Source organism: Mustela erminea, chromosome 13, assembly GCF_009829155.1.
Source record: "Mustela erminea isolate mMusErm1 chromosome 13, mMusErm1.Pri, whole genome shotgun sequence".
Taxonomy (NCBI): domain Eukaryota; kingdom Metazoa; phylum Chordata; class Mammalia; order Carnivora; family Mustelidae; genus Mustela; species Mustela erminea.
In genome coordinates, this window is record NC_045626.1 from 86,084,442 (window position 1) to 86,109,725 (window position 25,284).

A 25,284-nucleotide genomic window follows, 5' to 3' on the forward strand; every position below is an offset into this window, starting at 1 on the left:
ATGAGAGAAAGAAAGGAAGGAAGGGTAGGAAAGAGAAAGAAAGAGAGAAATTGTCCTAAAATCTAACCATCTCAAACAGGAAGATGCCAGTGTACGATTTTGGTCTTAGCATCCTGAACATAAGCTCTAAGCGTATAGTTCTGTGACTACAAAACCAGAGAGTTCATGAAACCCCAGGCATGAATCCCCAAATGTGCTTGTCTCCCCAGGTTCCCTACTTCAGCAAAGCTTGGCAGCGTGTGATTCAGATACCCCTGCTTTCAGGTATTTCTCTCTTCCCTGAAACATCGACAGTAGCATTTTATAGCTCTGTACGTGTGTGTGCATTGTTGCTGTTTATTTTCAGCATCTTGTCCTCTGAGCCCGAGTCAGTTATCAGACTGTTGTGAGAGTCTCGTCGCTGTTCTAGAGTAAGTAAAATACTTGTCTTCCTACCCCAAAAAGTCATACCTGTTGCTTATAAAATTCCTTTCTAATAAACCTGTCTTTTGAGTCATTCCTTCTTTTGGGAATGTTAAGCACAGCACTTTTTTCTAGGGTAAACTGTCTCTCATATTTGTACAGTGTCCACTCTGCACAAGCAGCTCGTAAACTGAGAGTCAGCAAGCCTTCTCTAAAATTACTCTTAATTAATGTACAGAGTACTTTTCCGACTACCTCCATCGCGCAGTGTTTTCACAGAGGTTTTGAGTCTTCAGAGAACGTGTCTTTAGGCACGTGTGCGCTCTCAGACATAATCGCAGCAGCAAGGAGCACTCTGTGCTCCCGTAGGTTGTTTTATTCCACGAAGAATACCGTGAAAGACTCGAGCTACTCATTCCTAAGTGTATGTTACGCCCCAGGACTTTAATGCTTAAAATCACTGAAAGCACCATCGGGTCATTAACTCATGAATTAATGTAAGTAATACTAACAAACTCATGTGCTCTCTCGAAGATGTCCCGTTTCAGATGATCTCGACATGGTTGGAATAGCCAGGCAGTATGTCCAGTTAGAGCTCCCGGCTTTTGCACTGGCCTGTCTAATGCTTATGCCCCACTCGGAAAAAAGACATCAGCAAATTAAGGTATCTCGGCAAATTATTCCTCTGGGGCTGCCCAAAAAAGAGAAGGTCTCATACTGCACGTCCCCAGCTAAAGGCTTGCATTTTCCTTTTTACCAGACCTGCAAGGCATGAGTGCATCCGTTTGAGTGGGGCGGGAGGTTTGTATGCAGGTGTAGCAGGAGGTAAGCCTGAAAGATAGATCAAGGTCCATCTGAGGGACACCTTAAGAGGGGTTTGGACCAGGGCACTCAGGTGGCTCAGTCGGTTAAGCCTCTGCCTTTGGCTCAGGTCATGATCTCTCAGGGTCCTGGGATCGAGCCCCATAGCAGGCTCCTTGCTCAGCGGGGAGTCTGCTTCCTCCTCTCTCTCTGCCTGCCTCTCTGCCCACTTGTGATCTCTGTCACAAAAGGAAAAAAAAAAAAGGCGAGAGAGATTTGGACCTTGTTCTCCATCAGGTGGAGGTCGGGGGACAATCAGTTTTCCTACAAGAATAAGATGAAAGTGCTCAGGCACTGCTTTAGAAGGAACAATCCATGGGCTTGATCAGAGGAGAGAGTCGGCAAGAAGGGAAGAGTGGAAGTGGGAAGCCATTGGCTGGACATGTATCTTACTTAATCCACACACAGCAGCCTGTGGATGGCCCGGAAAGGCTGGAGGGGGTGCGTCCCCAAGGTGGGGTGGTGGCGCCGAGGAGGAACTGGATGGAGCAGCTTGACTTAGTGTTCGGATGCGGGAGATAAGGGAGGGTTTTGTGCGTGGGTGTCTGACAAAGGGAGCCATGAGTACTTTGAGGACAGAACTTTTAAAAATAACTCATTCCCTTTACAATACAGAACAAATAGAACAAAGCACTTGGTAATGATCTTCGGTGTTTCCCCAAAGGTAGATTAGCCAGTAGATCGAGACCTACGTAAATGAACATGCATATTTTTTTCATCTGTCATTTGGTCTGTTCATTGCATTTTTTTCACAGCCATCTGTGCTTGTCTTTGACTTCGGGTTATTTTATTTTACTTTTTTTTACTATTCATAAACTCATCCGTTGATGCTTTTCAAAATTTTAGTATTTAAATAGATTCCTTTTGGCACTTAGAATGACAAAATGCTTGTTAAACAGCTCTTGCTGTTACAATAGGTATTTGTAAAATGTCTTCTTCCTTATTTCCGTAATTTTTTGTTACATGATAGAGGTGGGGTTTTTTTCCTATAATAGAAATTTTTTTAAAAATTTTTTTATTTTTTATAAACATATATTTTTATCCCAGGGGTACAGGTCTGTGAATCGCCAGGTTTACATACTTCACAGCACTCACCAAAGCACATACCCTCCCCAATGTCCATAACCCACCCCCTTCTCCCAATCCCCCTCCCCTCAGCCTATAATAGAAATTCTTAAAGATATTCCAAATTTAAAAATGATTTAACAGAAATTAGTAGTTATAGCACTTTTCCATTAACTGTGTTTTGATTTTTTTTTTTCCCTGTAGAATTTTCTGGGCTCATGCAATCCTCAGATCATTTTACAGCAATTAGAAGAGCATATGAATACTGGCCAGTTGGCAGGATTTTCACATCAAGTAAGCGGCAATTTCATTTCATTTTTGCTATGAAAAATTTGATATTAGAAGGTAATAATTTTCCCCAAATGAAAATTAAGCTGAGAACTACTGTATCTTTTTGGCAATAGATAAAATTATTTTGCTTTTATTAGAACCTTTGTAAATTTTTTAAAAGGTGGAGAGACCCCTCTCTCTCATTTGGGCTGTGCTCAGTGGAAAATCTGTAGCCTTAAATGCTTGTTGTAAGTAGATCTTGTTTGGAAAAAGTCCCAAAGTGCTTAACAGCGATTACTTCTTGCTGATTTAATCTGTTACTAAAATGGGCCAAAACCTCTCTCTTTCCCCACTCCATTAGAAAAAAGGCTTAGTTACAACAAAATGCTCATTTAACTTGTGATTGTAAGAAACTTCTGGGTATTGCATAAGGCCTTGGAATTTCACACATTTTTAATATAATGATACCTGTTATTCTATAGATTAGAGATCTGATTCTGAATAATATCATAAGTAAGAAGGAGTTTGGGATTTTGGCAAAGACAAAATACTTCCAAGCGTTAAAATTGCACATGATGAATGGCAGCAACATCACTGACTTGGTAAACTATCTGGCAAGTGAGTTAAGGTAAGTTAATTAACAAACAAACTAAAACACCTTACTGTAGAATTTCCTTAAAATTTACCTTTATTTTGGAGGGAAAGATCAAACAGTTGCACAACTCTCTGGTCGTAACAAAGGCCTCGGCGTATTAAGCTATAGCATTACTACACACACCCACAGGCTGGCCGTCCTGTAACTCAGTCCCTTCGAACGTGAACTTGGAGTCAGACAATCAAATAAGCTTTCTGAACCCCCAAATAGGTGTCTCACAGTCCTGCTTCAAAACCTGAGTTACAGCTTTCTTCCTTAGACACTTGCTCAGAGAATTGGGGGCTTTTATGTAATATAATTTTTGCTAAGCTTGATTGTTTCACTTTCCCGCACCCACAAGTTTAGAAATCAGCTTCCTGGGTTGGGAATGGATTTGGAAAGTGAAAAGAAGAAGGGAGAAATGGCTGGCACTGAAGAATGGCAGCCCGATCAGGACGGAAGTCTTTCCTGGGTCATCCACACATTTCTTCTAACTGCGTTGGCCACTCAGGATGTGTCCCTTTCTCATTACCATGCGATGCATTTCCTTCTGCTTTTCCATGCATTTCCTTTCCTGCTTGTGATCCAGCCAGTGCTACATGTTGTCATTTATAAACATTACTTTTTAAGATATAATCTATCTATATATACATACACACATGCACATATAGGCCCATATTTCAAATATACAGTTTGATCAATTTTGACATATATACCCCTGCAAAGCCATCACCACAGTCAAGATAGCAAACATATTTATGACCCCCCCACTCCGAGAATTTCCTCATGACGCTCTTTTGCTTTCCAATTCCATAGTTTAGATGAAGCTTCAGTCTTTATAACTGAATATTCAAAGCACTGTGGGAAACCTGTACCGCCAGACACCGCTCCCTGTGAAATCCTGAAGGTAAGGCTGGCCCACTGTTACTTGGGTCCTGATCTGACACCATTTATATTTTTAGGGTCTTGACATTGAACCAACTTGTTCTGGTGTTGTGGAGATAAATGTATTTTTATGTGTAACTGTGTATATTGTTGTATTTTGCTCTTTGTGTAAGTGGGTCCTAGACCAGAAATCAAGAGGCCATGATTCTACTCTGCGGACAGCGTGACCTTGGGCCAGTCGCTGAGCCTGTGTGGGATTTAGTTTTTGGATCTGGACCCCATGGTCTCTTGGATGCTTTCCAGCATTACAATTCCTCATAAAATCTTATTTTTCATATTGAAGCAAGTGAAAAATTTCAAGAAGCATTCATTAATTGGGGCTTAATTCCTTTTAATTCTTCCCTGTTTTAATTGCCAAAAACATGTTCAGTATAGAAAAAAAAAATTGAGGGATACCTGGTTGCTCAGTCGATTAAGCATCTGTCTTCAGCTCAGCTCAGGTCAGGATCCCAGGATCCCAGGATCCTGGGATGGATGGATGGATGCCCCACATCGGGCTCCCTCCTTGGTGGGGACCCTGCTTCTCCCTCTGCCTACCATTCTCCCTGCTTGTGTGCTCTCTTTCTCTCTCTCTTTCTGACAAATAAATAAATAAATTCTTTAAGAAAAAAAGAAAAAAATTTTGCAAGAGCCAAAAACAAACAAATAAACAAAACCCTAATCTCTTGAAATCTCGCTACCACAAATAGGATCACTGTTAACATTTTAGCATACATCCTTCCAAATGTTTTCATGTGTGAAATATGCATATAAGTTATTCTTACTCCTATCCTTAACTTAAATATAGGGTAAAATATTTTACTCCTTTTTATTTATCTATTTTTTTCAAGATTCTATTTTTTTGGGGAGTGGCCTGGGTGGCTCAGTCAGCTAAGCATCTGCTTTCGGCTCAGGTCATGATCGCTGGGTTCTGGGATTGAGCCCTGCTCACAGGAAGCCTGCTTCTCCCTCTTCCTTTGCTACTCGCCCTGCTTGTACTCTCTTGCTCTCCCTGACAAACAAACCTTTTTTTTTTTAAGATTTTATTTTATTTTTTAAATTTTTATTTATTTATTTGCTAGAGAGAGAGAGAGACAGACAGAGCATGAGGAGGGGGAGCCACAAGCAGAGACAGAGGGAGAAGCAGGCTCCCTTCTGAGCAAGGAGCCCCGCGCAGGGCTCAATCCCAGGACCCTGAAATCATGACCTGAGCCAAAGTCAGACACCCAACAACTGAGCTACCCAGGCGTCCCAAGATTTAATTTTTTCTTTGAACTAATCACTTCGCTCAACGTGGGGCTCAAACTCACAACCTGAGACCCAAGAGTTGCATGCTCCACTGACTGAGCCAGCCAGGCACCCCTAAAATTTTTTACTTTGATCATGTTTTGGTAGTTTTAGTAAACCTTATTAAATTATTGTGTCTTTTTTTCCCTCCTTGGGTTCAGATCAGGCATAAAATAAGCCTACATTTTGTTAACTTTCATTAATAACTTCCCTACACTTTCAGTCTGTGTGTTCAATGGCATAAGATTACTTTTTTTTTAAAGGGAGATTATTGGGGCACCTGGGTGGCTCAGCTATTAAGCGTCTGCCTTCTGCTCAGGTCATGGGATCAAGCCCTGCATCTGGCTCCCTGCTCAGTGGGAAACCTGCTTGTCTCTCTCTCACCCACCCTGCTTTTGTTCCCTCTCTTGCTATCTCTCTGTCAAATAAATAAAATCTTTAAAAATAAAAAAATAAAAGGGAGATTATTGATTCAGGATACAAATTTGTGGCCCTTAAAATGTATGTTTTTCTCTAGTCCTATCTATCTAAATGCCAAATAATTTCATATAGAGATTTTTAGCAATACAGTTAAGTCTTCAATTTTATAGTTTTTTTTTCAATTTTATAGTTTATCAGACTGTTTTCTATTGAAAAAACTAAATGACACTAATAAAAATGCTTCTGTGCTTCTTCCCATTTAGATGTTTCTTAGTGGATCATAGTGGATCATCCAACCTTTTTTGAGAAGAACAAAGGGAAGTTTGGAGTCTACTATTAACTAATCATATTTATTAGTTTCAAAAATAGTGCAATTGATACAACTTGTTAAATGTTAACGAGCAAATAACAACTAAGGCGCTTCACAGAAGTCTGATTATGCAGTAAAGAACTCACATCTTGAATTAATAAACCTTTTCTTTACCAGTCACTTGTATAAACTTATGGACACTATCTTTTCTGCATCCCCTATGAAGGAAACTAAATGCAAAGATACTTTGCTCCTTCCACAAGATAAACAACTACTTATATCCTGTATCTTCAGATACAAATAAGAACAGTGTTAGTATTTCTAATGTAATTGGAGTAAATACGTCCTAAGTTTTGTTGCAGACGTACCAGTGGCCAGGCTGAAAAATAGAAACCACTGTCTAGCTATTTTAGGCAGAGTGATTGGATGCCAGGAATTGGTTACAAAGGTGTTAGAAGGACTGAGAAACAACAGGGAAGTGGCAGAGGAGGGCGGGGGGCGGTTGAGGGGCAGGGGGGCAGCTAGAGAGGCAGAAGGGGAAGGGGGTGTTAGCCGAGATCAGAGCCTGCTGAGGACCCTGAGTTGGGTGCCCCCACTTTGCAACACTGGGTTGTAGGAGCCCACAACTGCTCTTGGTCACCCCCCTGCGATGGCTGCCGCACACCACGACCAGAAGAGAAAAGAAGCAAGTCTTTGGCTTTTTCCAACCTTCTCATTTTCGTGCCAATGCCAAGAATGACAGAACCAAACCAGAACTCATCTGGCAGGGGGGCGCTCCCGGAGACTCAGTCTGCAAGCTGTCAGCGGCAGCAGTACGCAAGCTGGCCTGGCGGGGCAGTGTGGAGCTGAAGGCCTGCAGCCGCCCCCAGCACCCCTGCCTCTGCAGTCTTTTCTAGAGGGGTGTATAACTTGAATAAACTGAATTTTATAAATCAGAATGAGCTTCCCTTTGTTTTTCCAGTTGAGAAAAACATTATTTCTATACAGAAAACTCAGTGTAGTTTTCTATACAGAAAACTTGGGCTTGGGGGATAAAACTAGCCTGGATTTGCATCCTAGCTCTGTCCCGTACTAGCTACATGATCCCGGACAAGTTACGTAACTTCTCAAAGCCTTAGTTCCCTCATTTGTAAAACCTCCTGAGGAGGTTTAAATGCTCCTCCACTTGCTCTGTTCTGGACATTTGGACCATACCAATATTTTTCACAAAGCTTTCTCCGTATTTGGGATTATTTCCTTTAGATGGATTCCCAGGAACAGACTGACCAGATCAAAGGGAACGAAGAACATCTTAAAAGCTCTTGGTGCACGTTGCCAAACTCCGTGTGTTCTCAAAGATCTTCACAAATGCCCATTCCCACCAGCAAGAGGCAGGTCTGCTTTACCTCTTCTCCCTGACATGGACCAGTCTGACTTTTAAAAACTTCCTGCTGGTGTATAGGTGAAAATGACATCTCACTATTTACGTCTGTATTTCTTTGATACTTATGTGAGGGGACCTTAAGAAAACCATCTGACTGCTTTTGGAAGCAGAACCTGGAATTGTCTTCTTGGGCAAAAATGTGCAAGGCACGGAAGGGGTCAAATGGTGGCACCAGAAGGTAACAAATGGGGAATGACTGTGTGCCCGCCCGACTCCAGCTAAGCTGAATGATTCTTTCCCCATCTTAACACTGGCTTCATTGTTCCCAGGACAGTTCTGACTGGCAAAGGGTTAGCTTCTGGCATGCCATAGAAGTAACTTTTTGAAACATAAATATATTTAAATTTATTTTCAGTTTATCTGAACTTAAGATATGCAATTAGCCAGAATCCTTGTTCTATGTATTGTATTTTAATTAGCCTTGATTATTTTCCACTCTTGTCTCCATACAGCCATTCTCCGCACCGTTTATCCTTAAAACAAGCCAGATGGTGCCTGGACCTGCCTCACACTTTATACTGGCTCCCCATTTCACTTAGCACAAGACCCAAGTTGCCAACCGAGACACACAGGCATCTTTGGTCAAATCAGAAACAGAATCCATTTTAGGAAGATGAGTTACAAAAAGGCTCCCCTCCAGTTGGTTAAGTGTCTGACTCTTGATGTCCGCCAGGTCTTGGTCTCAGGGTCCTGAATTCAAGCCCTGCATCGGGCTCCACGCTAGGTGTGGAGCCTACATTTAAAAATTTTTAAAAAGGAAAAAGCCTCTCCCCTTGATAGAGCTACTGCTAAAAGGCACTCCCTGGAAACGGTCACATTTGTTTAAAAAAAAAAAAAAAGCGCTGAATTTCACGGGTACTTGGATGGCTCAGTTAAGCATCTGACTTCAGCTCAGGTCATGATCTCAGGGTCCTGGTACTGAGCCAGGCAGGGGCTTCCCACTCAGCGGGGAGTCTACCTGTTTCTCTCCTTCAGCTGCTCTCCCCACTGGTGTGTGCAAGCACTCTTTCTCTCTCAAATAAATAAAATCTTAAAAGACGGCTGGACTTCAGTTACAGCTCATTGCTACCTTCCATTCATATAGTGGCTTAGAAAGGTTCTGCATGATTTAGCCCCAGCTTCCTTTCTAGCCTGGATGTCTATCACTTTATCCTTTGACCAGCCTTCCCAACCAGCCCAACCAAAGTTGCCTACCCACCTCCAGTCACCTGCTGTGGCATTTACATTCTTAGTTCCTTTTCTTTTCTTTCTTTTTTTTTTTTTTTAAGATCTTAGTTATTGGGCGCCTGGGTGGCTCAGTGGGTTAAGCCGCTGCCTTTGGCTCAGGTCATGGTCTCAGGGTCCTGGGATCGAGTCCTGCGTCGGACTCTGCTCAGCGGGGAGCCTGCTTCCTCCTCTCTCTCTCTCTGCCTGCCTCTCTGCCTACTTGTGATCTCTCTGTCAAATAAATAAATAAAATCTTTAAAAAAAAAAAAAAGATCTTAGTTATTTATTTATTTGCCAGAGAGAGAAGGGATGGGAGAACACAGCAGGCAGAGGCAGAGAGAGAAGCAGGCTCCCTGCCGAGCAAGGAGCCCGATGTGGGACTCGATCCCAGGACCCAGGATCCATGACCTGAGCCAATGGCTGTAGCTTAACCAACTGAGCCACCCAGGTGTCCCTCTTCGCGCCTTCTTAAAGCAATTCAAAGTCATCATGGCTGACGGGTTTATTGTCTCACTACTCATCATGTTGTCCCCAAACCATAGAACAGAGTCTTATATAGTAGACAATAAATATGCATGAAATAAATTAACTACCTATTTTCAGGGTAAAATTCCTTCCTCAAATGTGTCACGATCATGTGAACACATGACAGCACCTGGTTACACGGAAAGGGGGAAGTTAGCAACAACAACCAAGTAAAGGCACTACTATATTTAATTCTCATGACTCATGCCCAAACTTTCATCATCTCTTGCTCTGAGTGAGGTGACAGATTTCCATTGCTTTTAACTACTTGAGGTAGAGAATTTAATTAGCTCTCTTCTCAGATGGAAATCCTGGCCCGGCAAAACATTGGATATTCAGTCTTCTTTCTCCTGTGTCTTCTGGGGCCCAGAGATTTGGAACCTGTTTGCAGTGTTTATGTAACACATTGGATCCCTTGAAATGAGTCTAAATGTTAACTCACAACAGCTAAGTCTTACCATAAACTCTACAAAACATTAGAGAAAGACAAAGTGGTAGCCATGTTTTCTGGCATTCTTTACATATTTGAAAACAACCAGAAAACAAGAGCATGTGCTTCTAGATTCAACCAAAGCTGAATATTTTCTAAAGGGAAAAAAGACATTTCTAGAGCAATCCTCTTTTTAAAGTCTCCATCCAGTGTTCATATAACTCAAGAATGTGACCTGTAAACTAACTTTCCCTTGATAACTACTTATAGCTTTTTAAAAATATATATTTTATTTATTTTTATGACAGAGACAGTAAGAGCAGGAACATAAGCAGGGGAAGTGGAAGAGGAGGAAGCAGGCTTCCCGCTGAGCAGGGAGCCCGATGCAGGGCTCGTTCCCGGGACTCTGGGATCATGACCTGAGCCAAAGGCAGATGCCTAACAACTGAGCCACCTAGGAGCCCCTCTTATAGCTTTTTTTAAAAAAAGCTTTATTGAGGTATAGTTCAGATACCATACAGTTCACCCATTTAAAGTATACAACTGGATGTTTCACAGATATAACCACCATCACAGTCAATTTGAGAATATTTACCTCTGAAAGAAACTCTGTGTCTTTTAGGGGCTAGCCCCCTCCAACCCTAGCCTAGCCTTCTCCAAAGCAACCACCATTGCTATGGCTTTACCTATTCTTGACCTTTTCTATAAATAGAGTCATACTGATGAGGGAGCAGGAGGCTGGCTGAGGACAAAGCAAAAGCTGGCGCCTTGCACCCCCTCTTCACCCTTTCCCCTCCATAAGTGTAGCATCCCTCAGGCAGCCCTGACTGCCATGAACAATAAGCAAATAGTTAACTTGCAGAGCTCACAATCCTGCTAGACAGGCGTCTCCCTTGGCTTACAAATGTCCTAAATCTCACTAACAAAGACGATTGATAGCAGGATTGTGACACCCCACCAAAAAGTCTCCCAACTATCTTAATGTTAATGGCTGGTCTAAAGACAACATTGATCCAGCAGCAAGGGCAAGGCCTCCGGCAGGCCTGGAACATCCTGGCACCTTGTAGGCCCTCTTTAGCATATGAAAACTCCACTGAAACCTCCCTTCCCCTCACCTTCCCCCAACAGCAGGGTATATAACATGCCTACCCTCACAACCCGGGGTAGCCGCATCTCTGCCTGCCCACGGGTCCTGTCCCTGTGCTCTAATAAACCACCTTTTTGCACCAGAGACGTCTTAAGAATTCTTTCTTTAGCCGTCAGCTCCGAACCTCACCCCTCCGAACCCCACCTAGGTTCAAGAACTTCATCAATACGATATGTGTCCTTTTGTGCCTGACTTCTTTCACTCCGCATGCTGTTTCCAAAGTTCATCACGGAGTATGTGTCACAGCTCCATTTGTTTTCATGGTGGAATGAAATTCCATATTATGGAAGGACTATGCTTTGTTTATCTTTGCATCCATTGATGGACATTTGGGTTGTTTCTACCTTCTGGCTATTATGAAAAACATCACTATACCCGATAGCATTTGAACCACTTTGACACTTTCAGATTTTTTCAACATTTTTTCAATATGTATACCTAGACTCATCCAAGATACCAGATAAGACTGAATGATCATGGGCACCTCAAGTGGCTCATTTGGTTAAGCGTCTGCCTTCTGCTCAAGTTAGGATTCCAGAGTCCCAGGATCAAGTCCCACGTGGAGCTCCCCACTCAACAGGGAGTCTGCTTCTCCCTCTGACCCCTCCCCTGTATCGTGCTTTCTCTCATGCTCTCAAATTTTAAAAATCTTTTAAAAAAAGAGAGAGAACATCTTATTTATGTGAATATGCATATGTGTACGTACGAAGCATTGGGACATTCCTTGTTATCAAAGAGATAAGAGATCAACCAGAGGAATGATATCTCAAAACCAAGATTATATTTTAGTATTTTTTTAAAGATTTCTTTATTTTAGAGGAAGAGAGAGAATCTTAAGCAGACTCCATACCCAGCACAGAGCCCAATGTGGAGCTCAATCTTATGAACCTGAGATCATGTGACCTGAGCTGAAATCAAGAGTCTGATGCCCAACCAACTGAACCACTCAGGAACCAACCTCCCAAGATTATTTTTAAAGGTATGTGTGTATGTATGTATGTATTTAGATTTTATTTATTTGAGAAAGAGCACAAGTAGCACAGTGACAGGCAGAGGGAGGAGAAGCAGGGTCTCTGTTGAGCAGGGAGCCCTGATGTGGTGTTCAATCCCCTGGGATCATGACCCGAGCCGAAGGCAGACACTTAAGTGACTGAGCCACTCAGGTGCCCCAAGCTTTTATTTATTTTTAGAGAGAGAAAGAGAGCATGAGCGGAAGAGGGGCAGAGGACAAGGGGAGAGAGAATTTCAAGCCAACTCAGGCTCAGCTCAAACCAGACAGAGGCTCCACTTCAGGACCCTGAAATCGTGACCTGAGCGAAATCAAGAGTTGGATGCTTAACCAACTGAGCCAGTCTGGCACCCCTCAAAACCATGGTTATTGCCAAGTCATTTTTTTTCCAATGTTCTTTTTATAGACTTGATTTTTTTTTAAGCCTTAAGAAGATATGTTACTCATGGTCCATAGGTCTGAGAAGAAATGGCCAAAAAAGAAGTCTTGAAACATTTCCATGCCAAAAAGGTGATTTTATTAAAGCATGAGGACAGGGGTGCCTGTGAGGTTCAGTCAGTTGGATGCCTGCCTGCAGCTCGGGTCATGGTCCTGAGGTCCCGGGATCGAGGTCCATGTTGGTATCCCTGCTCAGCTGGGAGTCTCTGCCTCTCCCCTTTGCTTATGATCTCTCTCTTTCTCAAATAAATAAATAAAAAAAGAAAAAAAACATGGGACAGGACCCGTGGGGAGAAAAATCTGCATTGTAAGTGTGAAGTGACTAATTATATAGCGTTTTTTATCCTACGGAGGGGGAAGATGACATTAGGGCTCCAGGAAATTGAGTCTAAAGGTTTCCGAAGATCTAACTATTCTCAAGATTGTGCTTTTCTTGTAAATCATTAAGACAGTTACAAACTGATGGAGTCTTACGTCCTTCATTTTTTTTTTTAAAGGTTTTATTTATTTATTTGACAGAGAGACATCACAAGTAGGCAGAGAAGCAGGCAGAGAGAGAGAGAGGAGGAAGCAGGCTCCCTGCTGAGCAGAGAGCCCGATGCAGGACTCGATCCCAGGACCCTGAGATCATGACCTGAGCCGAAGGCAGTGGCTTAACTGAGCCACCCAGGTGCCCTCTTACGTCCTTCATGACTGTGATCTTTATCAGTTGGCCATTTGCTTTCTCCTTCCTTTGTTCTTGGGCAGTCGGGAGTACCTATGAAATGTCACATAGATCCCACTTCCACCCTGGGGCAAGGGAGTACGTGGAGTGGCAGGTCAGGTCGTCTTTTGCCCTCACCTTGCCTTTTGTTATGTCATCAAAAAGAAGAAGTAGTAATTTACAAAATTTCCCCCTCTCCTTCCCACTCCATTATGTCACATGTCCTGTAGTTGCTGTTTTTGATCATAGAAACCGGAATGTGTAGGCAAACGTTTGTCATCAAATGATATGAATGCATATGTTCTTGCTTGTCTGGCTCTCTTTTACTTTTTTTTTTTTTTTTTAAGATTTGGGGACAGACAAGCAGACTTCATGCTGAGTGTGTGATCTCACGTCCTTGAGATCACAACCTGAGCCAAAACCAAGAGTTGGTTGGTTTTTTTTTTAATTAAAGATTTCATTTATTTGACACAGAGAGAGATCAAGCAGGCAGAGAGGCAGGCAGAGAGAGAGGGGGAAGCAGACTCCTCGCTGAGCAGAGAGCACGATTTGGGGCTCGATCCCAGGACCCCAGATCATGACCTGAGCGGAAGGCAGAGGCTTTAACCCACTGAGCCACCCAGGTACCCCTCTCACTCTCTTTTTAAAAAAGACTCTTGGGGTGCCTGACTGACTCAGTCATAAGGGCATGCAGCTGTTGATCTCAGGGTCATGAGTTCGAGCCCCACATTGGGTATAGAGGTTGCTTAAATTAAAAAAAAAAATTTAATTAAAAAAAATAAGAATCAAGGGGCACCTGGGTGGCTCAATTAGTTAAGCATCCGACTCTTGGTGTCATCTCAGGTCGTGATCTTGAGGTTGTGAGATGGAGCCCCACATCTGGCTCTGGGCTCAGTGAGGGGTCTGCTTGAGATTCTTTCTTTCCTTTAAAAAAAAAAAAAGATTTTATTTATTTATTTGACAGACAGCGATCACAAGCAGGCAGAGAGAGAGAGAAGAAGGGAAGCAGGCTCCCTGCTGAGCAGAGAGCCCGATGCGGGGCTGGATCCCAGAACCCTGGGATCATGACCTGAGCCAAAGGCAGAGGCTTTAACCCACTGAGCCACCCAGGCGCCTCTGCTTGAGATTCTTTCTCCCTCTGCTCCTCCCCTTGCTCCCCTGCTCTCTCCCCTTGGCCCCACTCCTGGGTGGGACATGTGTGCTCTTCTTCCAAGATGCTCCCAACTATCTTAATATTAATGTCTTGCTCAAAGAAAAAACAACTTTAACTTGACAATGGAAAGGCCTCCAGTATCCTGTGTCTTTAATACATGAAAATCCTGTTGAAACCTCCCTTCTCCTTACCTCCCCCAGCTCCCAAGTGTATAACCAGTCACCCCTCACAACCCTGGGGCAGCAGCTCTTTCTGCCCACAGGTCCTGTCCTCATGCTTTGATAAAACTACCTTCTTGCACCAAAGACGGTTGGCTCTAGACCTCACCCCACCAAACCTCCCCTGTGTTCCGAAACCACATCATTTGGATGAAGAATATTCTCCTTTAAACGACCGTGAGCTCTCTACCTAGCCATTGATCAGAAACAATCATAATTATTAATTTTACTGGAGTAAAGTAACATACAGAAAAGTACAGAAATCATAATGGATTTCCACAAAGTGAACATGCCCATGTAATGAGCACCTAAATCAAGACACAGAACATTCCCAATATAGATTGGGAGCCATATTCTTTCTTTCCTTTTTTTTTTTTTTTTTTTCATTACATTTAAAGAGAATTTCTAATTGTGGTAAATGCACATAACAAAATTTACCATTTCAGCCGTTTTTAAGTATACAGTTTATTGGTAGTAAGTGCATTGACATTGTTGGGTAACCATTGATGGGAAGAACAGGGGCAAAAGAAATATAGATAACCTTAAATCTCTCTTAAATCTTACAACCTCCTGTAAGTCTTCTTTAACATATAAAAATCCCTTTGGAAACTTCTTTATCTCTGCCTCTCCAAGATCTCACTGGCTCTCATCCTTCAATCAAATGGCTCACTGATAGACATCTGAAGGGCGTCACCAGTAAGGTTCTACTAGACAGGAGTAAATGACCTTATCTAACAGCAGCCAGACTCTCAAGGCCCTGGCCATCTCGCTTCCAAATTCCTTAGAGACTTCCTTTCTCTCTTAACCCCCAACAACTAAAAGGTCTATAAATCAGTCACTCCTCACAACCCCAGTACAACTCTTCCTGCCCACAGATCCTGTCACTATGCTTTAACAAAAACACCTTTTTGCACCAAAAGCTTCTCAAGAATTCTCTCTTGCCCCAGACCGTATCAACCATCACCACGATCCATCTCCAGAATTTTGCCCTGCAAAACTGAGATTCCAGCCACATTAAACACTAACGTGCGATCTCGCCATTTTCCCAGCCCCTGGGAACTGATACGAGGAACAAAGGCAAAAGAAATAGATGATAAAATTAAGCTTCCTTATGATAACAGAGCGGAAGAAAAAGCGCAAGCCCACACCCTGGCCCCATCCTGGGACATTCTTCCAGGAAGCTACAAAATCTTAATGCCTTGCTAGAGGGAAAAACAATCTTAGCTTCCCAATGGAGATGCCTAGGGTATCCTGTAGGTCCTCGTTAGCATATGAAAGTTCTTTTGAAAACCTTCCTCTTCCTGACCTTGGTCCAACTCCCAAATACAGATTCAGCCACACCTCACCAGCTCCTTCAGTCCAGGGGTCCTATCCCGGGGCTTGAAGAAAACCATCTTTTTGCACAAAAGATGTCTCAAGAATTCTTTCTTGGCCCTAGGCTCTGGACGCCCACCCCCCACCCCCACCCCCACCCCGCACAGCAAACCTCACTTAGATTCCAAAACCACATCACTTATAACTTAGAGCCCATCAACAGGTACTTGGACAGACAGAGCGACCATCCTCTAGGAGTTCAGCTGCCTCAAAGTTAATACTTCGTTAAGGGCAAAAAGCAGCCTCGGTTGGGCATTAGCTTCACTTCCAGGATCCTGTAAATCTTCTTTAACATAGAAAAATCTGTCTGGAAACTCCCATTATCCCAACCTCCCAAGATATATGCTGGCAATCATCTCCAAAGCGTATGGCCACCGATACAGATCTGAAGGGTCTCCTGACCAAGGTTGGTTTCACTAGACAATAAATGACCCCTCAAGGTCCTGGAAACCTTGCTTCCAAATTCCTTAGAGACTTGGGCTCTCCCTAACCCCCACTAACTTAAAAGTGTATCATCAGTCACCCCTTCACACTCCCAGTGCAACTCTTCCTGCCCACGGGTCCTATCCCCGGGCTGCTTTAATGAAACCACCGTTTTTGCACAGGAAGACATCTCAGGAATTCTTTCTTGACCATTCACTCCCGAACCCCAACATTTCACATCAGGGACTATCATTCTACTTTCTCTCTCCATGAATCGACTCCACGAGGGACTTCTGTGTGAAGTCAGGCAGTAGGCGTCCTTTTGTGACTGGCTGACTTCCCTCAGCACAACGTCTTCCATGTTGTAGCCAGGATCAGAGTCTCCTTCCTCCTTAGGGCTGAACAATACAGGAACTGATGTGAAATGCTGGGGCCCTGAGCCAATGGCCAAGAAAGAATCCTTGAGATGTTTTTTATGAAAGCCTGGGAACAGGACCCGTGGGCAAAAAGGGCTGCGCTAGGCTTGTGAGGAGCAACCGTTCCTATACTTTGGAGTTGGTGGAGGTCAAGACCAAGGGAAGTTTCTAGAAGGACTTTCATATGTTAAAGAAGACTCACAGGATCCTGGAGGACCAGCTATGGTCAAGCTAAGGTTCTTTTCCCTAGAACAAGGCATCAAGATAGTTGGGAATTCCTGGAGGAATGTCCTCCTCTGCCTGCCTCAGGTATTTGTCAATGGGCTGCAGGTTTTTGCCTTTGTTCCTCATGTCAGGAATCATATTCTTTTTTTAAAAAAGACTTATTATTTGAGAGAGAAAGAGAGAGTGTGTGTGCTCAAACACACAAGAGCACACACACGAGGCGGGGGCAGAGGGAGAGGAAGAGAAGCAGACTCCCCACTGAGCAGGGAGACCGATGTGGGGCTCAATCCCAGGACGCTGAGGTCATGACCTGAGCCGAAGGCAAACGCTTAACCCACTGAGCCACCCGGGATCCTCAGGAGCCATATTTTTTTGAAAGGTGATCATAACCTCCTTTCTTTGGATTTTTATGACTATAGCTTTACTTATTTTCATCCCTGATTCTAATTAATAAACCATGCATATATCTTTAGCATTTTCCTCCTTGATGATTACAGATTTTAGTGTCTCAGGTTTTTTAAGCAGAATCTACCCTCTGCTCTGGGTCCCATTATTTTGGTCCTGTGAACCACTGTCATGTGCATTTTTTTTTTTAAGGTTTTATTTATTTATTTGACAGAGATCACAAGTAAGGAGAGAGGCAGGCAGGGGGTGGGGAGCAGACTCCCTACTGAGCAGAGAGCCAGATGCAATGCTTGGGGCTTGATCCCAGGACCCTGAGATCATGACCTGAGATGAAGGCAGATGCTTAAGCCACCCAGGCAGGCGCCCCTATCATGTGCATGTTAATTACCCCACTACTCAATCCATGGGAAAGCTAAGGAATCAACAGATTTCAAAAGTGGGTAAGAGTAACCAGAAGGACAATTCTCAGAGAACACTCTAATTCTCTATCCCCTTTCCTTTCTCTGAAGCTGGCTCCCAGGCTAACCCCCCAGGACATCACAATGGTTTAGATCTTACTCCAGGAACTTAGTGACCTCCTACAGGCAGCCCTCTGAAGGTCAGCAAGATTTTGTGTTTGGTTTCCTTTTATTTTAGCACACTTACCCATTGTTTTGTAAATACCTCACATTCCAGGCGATTCCAGACTTCTTGAATCAACAACTCACCTCTTTATAGACAAGATCCATTGACGATCTGAATTCCTAGCTGAATTAAAAAAAAATCATGGTATGAAAACAGGAAGAAAGGTAATGCCACATCCCTGTGGAATATTCTCCGAGGGATTAAACTTAATTCGTTTTTCATCATGGCTATTTGCCTGCCACCTTTATAGACAGATGGTGCCCCTCAGTCAGCCCAGGCAAAGGACCTATTTCCTTTAATCTATTAGCTGTGAAACAGGTTTTTTTATGATAGGCAACTTAAGTCATTTATTTTCATTGTTTACACATTACACAATGACTTAGGACTAGATGCCAAGAGCTATAGAGGAGAGAGATCAAATCCAACAACATTGCAAGAGCTGATCCCTAATATTAGCCCTTAAATGCCCTTATAAAAGCCTACCCAGCTGCATTATCCATTTCCTGAAAACTTTCTATGTGTGGAGCCCCGCAGGAACCTTCTAGCATGGCAATGCCGGGAGTTTGTAGAACCATGGGAAAGTGAGGGAGAGGCAGGGGAGAGAGGACTACTGATATCCCTCTGCTTTTCTGGGCTCCAGCCTACTGATGCCGAAAACTCAACCTGTCTTTGAGAAGGGAGGCGTTCACCTTCGCCACATAGATTGGAAGGAGACAGCCCGAGTTTTCCATAATGCTCGGTCCCATGTCAGACTTAGATGCTAAGCTCTCAAATCCCAAGAGAAGCCACACAAACCCACTGGCGTGGCCAGTGATTCCAACTTGCCTGTAGTGCTCAGAGCTGACAACTCTGTAATTATTTCAAGATTGCACCTGAAGCTAGTTTGTCCTGTTTTTGAAATCCTAAGGCTGGCTAGAGACAACAGGGAGAATGAGATCTGGGTTCATCCTGAGAATCCTTGTCTAACCCTGAGGATTAACAGCTCTCAAGAACGTGTCATCATTTGCTATTTACCTACAAGCTAAAGAGGTGTGTTTCTTTCACACTGGCCATATCAATGCTTTATGTCATCTTCTCCCTCCCGTGAGAGACGCATAAAGTGTGTGAAGGTGGCCACTGTTAGTCTTGTGGTTCTTGCTCCCGTTTGGATAAAATGAATGCCTTTGCCTTGCTTTTTCTGAACCTTGAAGTCTACACTGACTTTGGCTGCAAATCATAGAAAACCCAACTAGATGGGGCTGGAGGCAAAGAGGGCGTTTATATCTTGCATAATCAGAAGTCTGGAGACCAAGTTCCCCCAACTCGCCAATGACGTAATCAAGGGACCAGATTCTTTCCATTTTTTCACTTGGCCATCCTCTGCTGTGCTGGCTTGTCCTTAGTTTGTCTCCTCACAATGTGTAAGGGCTCAGCTGTTCCAAGCATTACATCCCTAGGCGAGAATTTTCAAAAAACCTTTTTTTAAATTGATGTCGAATTCACACGACATAAAATTATCCTTCTTCAAGGTGAACGATTCGGTGACATTTGGTACATTCACAATGCTGTGCGACCACCACCTCTCTCGAGTTCCAAAATGTATTCATCTCCCCGAAAAGAGATCCCCATTCCCACTAAACAGTCACTCCCCACGCCTCTCTCCCCGATTCCGGGGCAACCACTAATCTACTTTCTGTCTCCAAGGATGTGCTTATTCTAGATATTTCATGAAGCTGGAATCCTACAACATGAGACCTTCTGTGTGGCTTTTTCACTTGGTTTAATGTTCCTATGGTTCGTCCACAGCGTGGCTTGTAACAGCACGTCCTTCCTTTTGATGACGTTCTTTTGTACGGAACCACAGCCCTTTGTTTATCCATCCAACTGTTGACCGACCATTGCGCTGTTTCTACCTTTGGGCTATCGTGAATAATGTTGCCACGAACATGCTTGTACGTGTATTTGTTTGAGTAACTGATTTTTAGTTCTTTGGGGCATATATCTAGCAATTGCTGGAAAATTTTCTGAGACATGTCCCTAGAAGACACCCCCCCAACCCCCGCCAGAGTTGTAGTACTAGTCAGAACCGTGTCACAGCTCCACGCCCACGGCAATGTCTTGGCAAGGAGAGGAAGACCACCATGACTGGCTTAACCTCACAAGATTCACACCCCGTAGTTGGATTTGAACCCAGTCACCTTTGAAGGATGCGGAAACTGGGAAAAGTTCCATTTGCAGAAGGTGGTGACCGTGCGGATGCACACCGTGAGGCAGGTAAGCAAGGTCTCTGTCCACCATCCCATTATAGCAATCTGTATCCTGGTCAAGTGTGTGAACTTCTCTGTTCTAGTTACCAAACAACCTTTCCTTTAGGGATTGTCTGTTCTATAAACAGTTGTCTGAATACAGAAGTGTGGGAACTAGAGTCATAACAAACAGCATTCCAGAGGATCAAGGCCATGCAAAGTGGAAGCCCTTAAAAAATCCTAGAGGAAGGACCTAGATCTAGGATCTAGAGTGTGCCTTGCCTATTGCGCCCTTGCAGAGAGACCCTGGTCTGTGCTTCAAATGGGCATGTGTCTCGGTGATTTACTTGTCTTCTAGATTTTGTTTTGTGTACCCAGATTTGCCTTGCCTCCACTACTGTCGTATGGAAGTCTCTTACTCATCTCTTCCACAAATGTGTATCATGTGCCTGCTGTGTGTCAGGCATGGTGCAAGGCGCAGTGGAAATGATAGCAAGCCAGAGGCCCTCACGGAGGTTACAGTGTGGTGGACAAGATTGAAGCTAAACAAATAGTTGTACAGATTATTATGATAAATGCTATGAAGAAGAAAAAGCCCAGGGTCCCATGAAAATACAGAACAGAGGACAGATTCTGATCAGACCCTTTCTGACAATAGGGAAAAAGGCTGCAAGCGCCCCCCTAATGTGGTGGCTCCGGGAAAGTGGTTACATCAAGGAAAGGTCATGGAAGTCATGATGTAACCACATCATGGGTTATAATAGGCCAGCAAGGCCAAGGGCAGGCTCCAGGGAAACGATGTGGAGCACAATGAGCGTCTATTTATTTTCAGCTTAACGTTCATGAGAAAAGTCAAACTAAGTTTGAAGATGAATGATTGTTTTATACCCATAAATTCCAGAGCAGGGCAATTTTAAAAACGGAATTGGAATGTCTCATGCTGCTCTCTCTGTGCTATGCTGGAAGAGAAGTCTGTGGCTCAAACACCATGTTCTGTCACCATTCTGGCTTAGGCTAACTACAACAGCTATCGGTACGCACACCCTGGGACCATCCCAAGGCTGACCAGCAGCCCTTGATGTGGCCTGCTACACTAAGTTTTGCTCTAAAAGGCACTCTATTTTGGCCTCTTCGCTCCCTATGGCTGCTGTTACAAATTATTACACATTGGGTGGCTTAAAACAACAGAAATTTATTCTCTCACCATTTTGGAAGCCAGAAATGTGAAATCGAGGTGTTGGCAGGTCATACTCCTTTCAGAAATTCTAAGGAAAAATCCTTCCGCACCTCTTCCAGCTGTGGTTGCCCCACTCCGCTCTGTGCCTCAGTCTTCAGGGGACCTTCTCCTCTGTGTATCCCCTATAAAGATACTGTGATCGGATTTGGGACCCATCCAGGTAATCCAGGATGATTTGTGCTGGTGACCTAATCATATCTGCAAAGACCCCTTTCCCAAATAGGTCACATTCACAAATAAGGTGCCAGGGTTAGGCTGGGGAACATATCATTTTTGGGGTCACCATTTAACCTACCACTATTGGATTAATAACTATTATACCCAATGATACCCCCTGCTAGAGCCTTCAGACAAGCTCTCAACATCCATTTGCTGGAGAGCATAAGGTAGTCAAGCTTCTGAGACTCCAGAAACATCCAAAAGAGGCACTGCCTGTGGTAGTCTGCCTTTCTTTAAAGAAAATAAAAAATTGAAATGAATAAATAAACATAAATAAATAAAGTATTTGCTTTAAGGATAGCATTTTTTTAAAGATTTTATTTATTTATTTGACAGAGATCACAAGTAGGCAGAGAGGCAGGCAGAGAGAGAGGGGGAAGCAGGCTCCCTGCTGAACAGAGAGCCCGATATGGGGCTCGATCCCAGGACCCTGGGATCATGACCTGAGCTGAAGGCAGAGGCTTTAACCCACTGAGCCACCCAGGCGCCCCAAGGATAGCATTTAAAAAAAAAAAAAAAAAAGATTGTATTTATTTATTTGAGAGAGAGAACAAGTCGGGAGAAGCAGAGGGAGAAGGAGAAGCAGGCTCCCCGCTGAGCAGAGAGCCAGACACAGGGCTCAATTCCAGGACCCAGGGATCATGATGTGAGCCTGAGGCAGACCCTTAACCCACTGAGCCACCCAGGAGCCCCAAGGATAACAATTCTTTTTTTTTTTTTTTAAATATTTTATTTATTTATTTGACAGAGAGAGATTACAAGCAGGCAGAGAGGCAGGCAGAGAGAGAGGTGGAAGCAGGCTCCCTACCGAGCAGAGAGCCCGATGCGGGGCTTGATCCCAGGACTCTGAGATCATGACCTGAGCCGAAGGCAGAGGCTTAACCCACTGAGCCACCCAGGTGCCCCAAGGATAACAATTCTTAACATAGTTTTCATACCAGTGTTTCTCTACCATTTTCCCCATTATCACCCCTCCCTAACTTGCCTTTTAGACACTTTTTTCCTAATTGTCTCCCTCCGTGAATGTTTTCTTATTGTGATAAAATATACACGACATAAAATTGTAGCCATTTTATTTTATTATTTTTTTAAAAGATTTTATTTATTTATTTGACAGACAGAGATCACAAGTAGGCAGAGAAGAAAGCAGAGAGAGAGGGAGGAGGAAGCAGGCTCCCCACCAAGCAGAGAGCCCGATGCGGGGCTCAATCCCAGGACCCCGGGATCACGACCTAAGCCAAAGGCAGAGGCTTTAACCCACTGAGCCACCCAGGTGCCCCATAAATTTTCGCCACTTTTAAGTGGCATTAAGTACATTCACCATGTTGTGCAGCCACTTCACTGTGTCTAGTTTCAAAACATTTTCGTCACCCCTAACAGAAACTCCATACCCACTGAATAGTCATCCCCCCCCTCCACCCCTGTGCCCTCCCCCAGCCCTTAGTGACCCCTAAATGGCTTTCTGTCTTTATGGTTTGCCTGTTCAGGAGATTTCCTATAAATGGACCCATACAATACGGGACCTTCTGTGTCTGGCCTCTTCCACTCAGCATCACGTCTTCCAGGTGCAGCCACATGGTGCCAGGCATCAGTGCTTCACTCCTTTATGTGGCTGAATTGTATCACACTGCACAGATGGACCGTATCTATTGATCCATCTATCCTCGATGGGTATTTGGGTTATTTTCACCGTTCGGCTGTTGTGAACAGTGTTGGTGTGACTATTGTCTTCAGGTGTTTGTTTGAATGCTTATTTTCAATTCTTTTGGATATGTTCTCAGGAGTGGCGGTGCTGGGTTATGTGGTACCGCTACGTTTCACCTATTGAGGAATTCCCAAACTGTTTTCCACAGTGGCTGCACCATTGTATGTTCCACCAGCAACATAGCAGAGTTCTGATACCGCTACCTCCTTGCCAACCTCCCCCAACCACCACAAAATGCTAATACCCCGTATACGTTTTGTATTTGTTTATGTACCATGGCCCTATGGAGGGCAGGCTCTGTGTCTAATGGAAATATGTACATGGGGTCACAGACTCAGAAGCCTGCAGAAATTTATTAAAAAACACCGCTGGCTCATGAAAAGCACATTCGCCAGCCCTTTGGGCCAGTGGGCTGCCATGTCGCAGACCCTGATTGATTTTATTATTATTTTTTAAACATTGAATTGTACACTTTATTTTTTAAAAGAATTTACTTATTACTTGAGAGGGAGAGATTGAGTGGGCAGGAAAGAGCACAAGCCAGGGGAAGAGGCAGAGGGAGAAACAGATTTCCACTGAGCAAGTATCCTGAAGCAGGACTTGATTCCAGGACTCATGACCTGAGCCCAAGACAGACGCTTAACCCATTGAGACACCTGGGCACCCTGATGGATTTTATTTTATTGCAATATGTGTAGAGTGGCTGTAACATAACTCATGCAGTAGATCACAAAGTGATCTACTTTTCCTTTTAACGGGGACTCACTTTGTGACAGGTCTTCTGCCACAAAAACCAAGGCTCCGATAAACATCCTTGTCCTTAAGCATTAGTGTTTTTATTTCCTTGGGCCAGATTCCCAGGAGTGGGATTAATGGGTGAAAGGGTATGTTAGTTTTAATTTTAACAGACACTGCCAGATAGCATTCCCAGATGACTGCAAGCCCCGCATGTAGGAGAGCGCCCTTTCCTCCACATTCTTGCCGGCACTTGACAAGCTGTCTTCTCCATGTGTGTCAGTCTGATGTCTCGTTGCTTCTTTAGTTTGCATTTTCCTGGCCACTGTTGAAATTGAGGGTGTTTTGATATGTTTGCTAGCCATTTCATTTCACTCCTTTGTAAACAGTCTATTTATACTCCATGTCTGTTCCTGTAGTGGTTGTTTGTCTCGTTCGGGTCAATTTGTAAAGCTCTTTATATAGCGTCCATTTGGCCATTGTTTCCTGGGTAGGGCTGCCAAGGGTCGCATCAGAATTCAGGCCCTGACAGGCCATGTGACTCTTGGCAAGTTGTTTAACTTTGTGAGGCCTCAGTTTACCCATCAATAAAGTAGTGATCTTCGGGGTGTCTGGGTGGCTCCAGTCGGTTGAGCATCGGACTCTTGATTTCTGCTTAAGTCATGATCTCAGGGTCCTGAGATCGAGCCCTGCGCGTTGGCTCTATGCTGGGCGTGGAGCCTGCTTGGGAGTCCCTCTCTCCCTCTGTCCCTGCCCCTCCCCAAAGCGGGGAAAAAAAAGGCAGTGATCATCACCATCATCATCATTCCTGCCTCATAGCATGGCTCTAGACACAGATGAGTTAATACACGTAGAGTCAACAGAATGGTGCCAGGCACGTAATAAGTCAATTCCAATTGCTGGCAGTTATTTCTATTACAGATATTTTTCCAGCTCCGTCACTTGAACTTGCTGTATTTATGGTATCCTTTGTCACACAAAACATTTTAATGTTTATATAGTCAAATATATCCATCTTTTCTTGCCCGGCTTCTGAGTTCCCTGGCTTGGTTAAGATCCCCCATCTCTTCCATGATGAATTTCCCTGCTCCCATGATCAGAGGCACATAGCGAACCATTTCCTTCATCTGTTTCCTCCCCTTCTCCCGCACCCAGTAGCATGAGACCTTTAGAGCGCTTTCATTCACTTCCTCATCTTGCCTTCCTTGTGTCTCCTGCTGAGACCCATGGCGCTTTCTACGCCCCGCTTGCTCTCTGAGGTTTGGCGGAGA

At 43.9% G+C, this 25,284-nt stretch overlaps 1 protein-coding gene across 3 annotated transcripts in view; it reads left to right on the top strand.

The window, feature by feature from the left end:
- KNTC1 (kinetochore associated 1) overlaps positions 1 to 8,473 on the top strand; it is an 80,740-nt gene extending 72,267 nt beyond the window's left edge. For all 3 annotated transcript variants that reach the window (XM_032309827.1, XM_032309826.1, XM_032309828.1), the window contains exons 58-64: positions 210 to 264; positions 347 to 410; positions 937 to 1,066; positions 2,533 to 2,622; positions 3,081 to 3,226; positions 4,049 to 4,139; positions 6,127 to 8,473. In XM_032309827.1, coding sequence (XP_032165718.1) covers positions 210 to 264; positions 347 to 410; positions 937 to 1,066; positions 2,533 to 2,622; positions 3,081 to 3,226; positions 4,049 to 4,139; positions 6,127 to 6,147 — 597 coding nt within the window. In that variant the 3' untranslated portion in view covers positions 6,148 to 8,473. The remainder of the gene's footprint in view (positions 1 to 209; positions 265 to 346; positions 411 to 936; positions 1,067 to 2,532; positions 2,623 to 3,080; positions 3,227 to 4,048; positions 4,140 to 6,126) is intronic.
- The last annotated feature ends 16,811 nt before the right edge of the window (positions 8,474 to 25,284 follow it).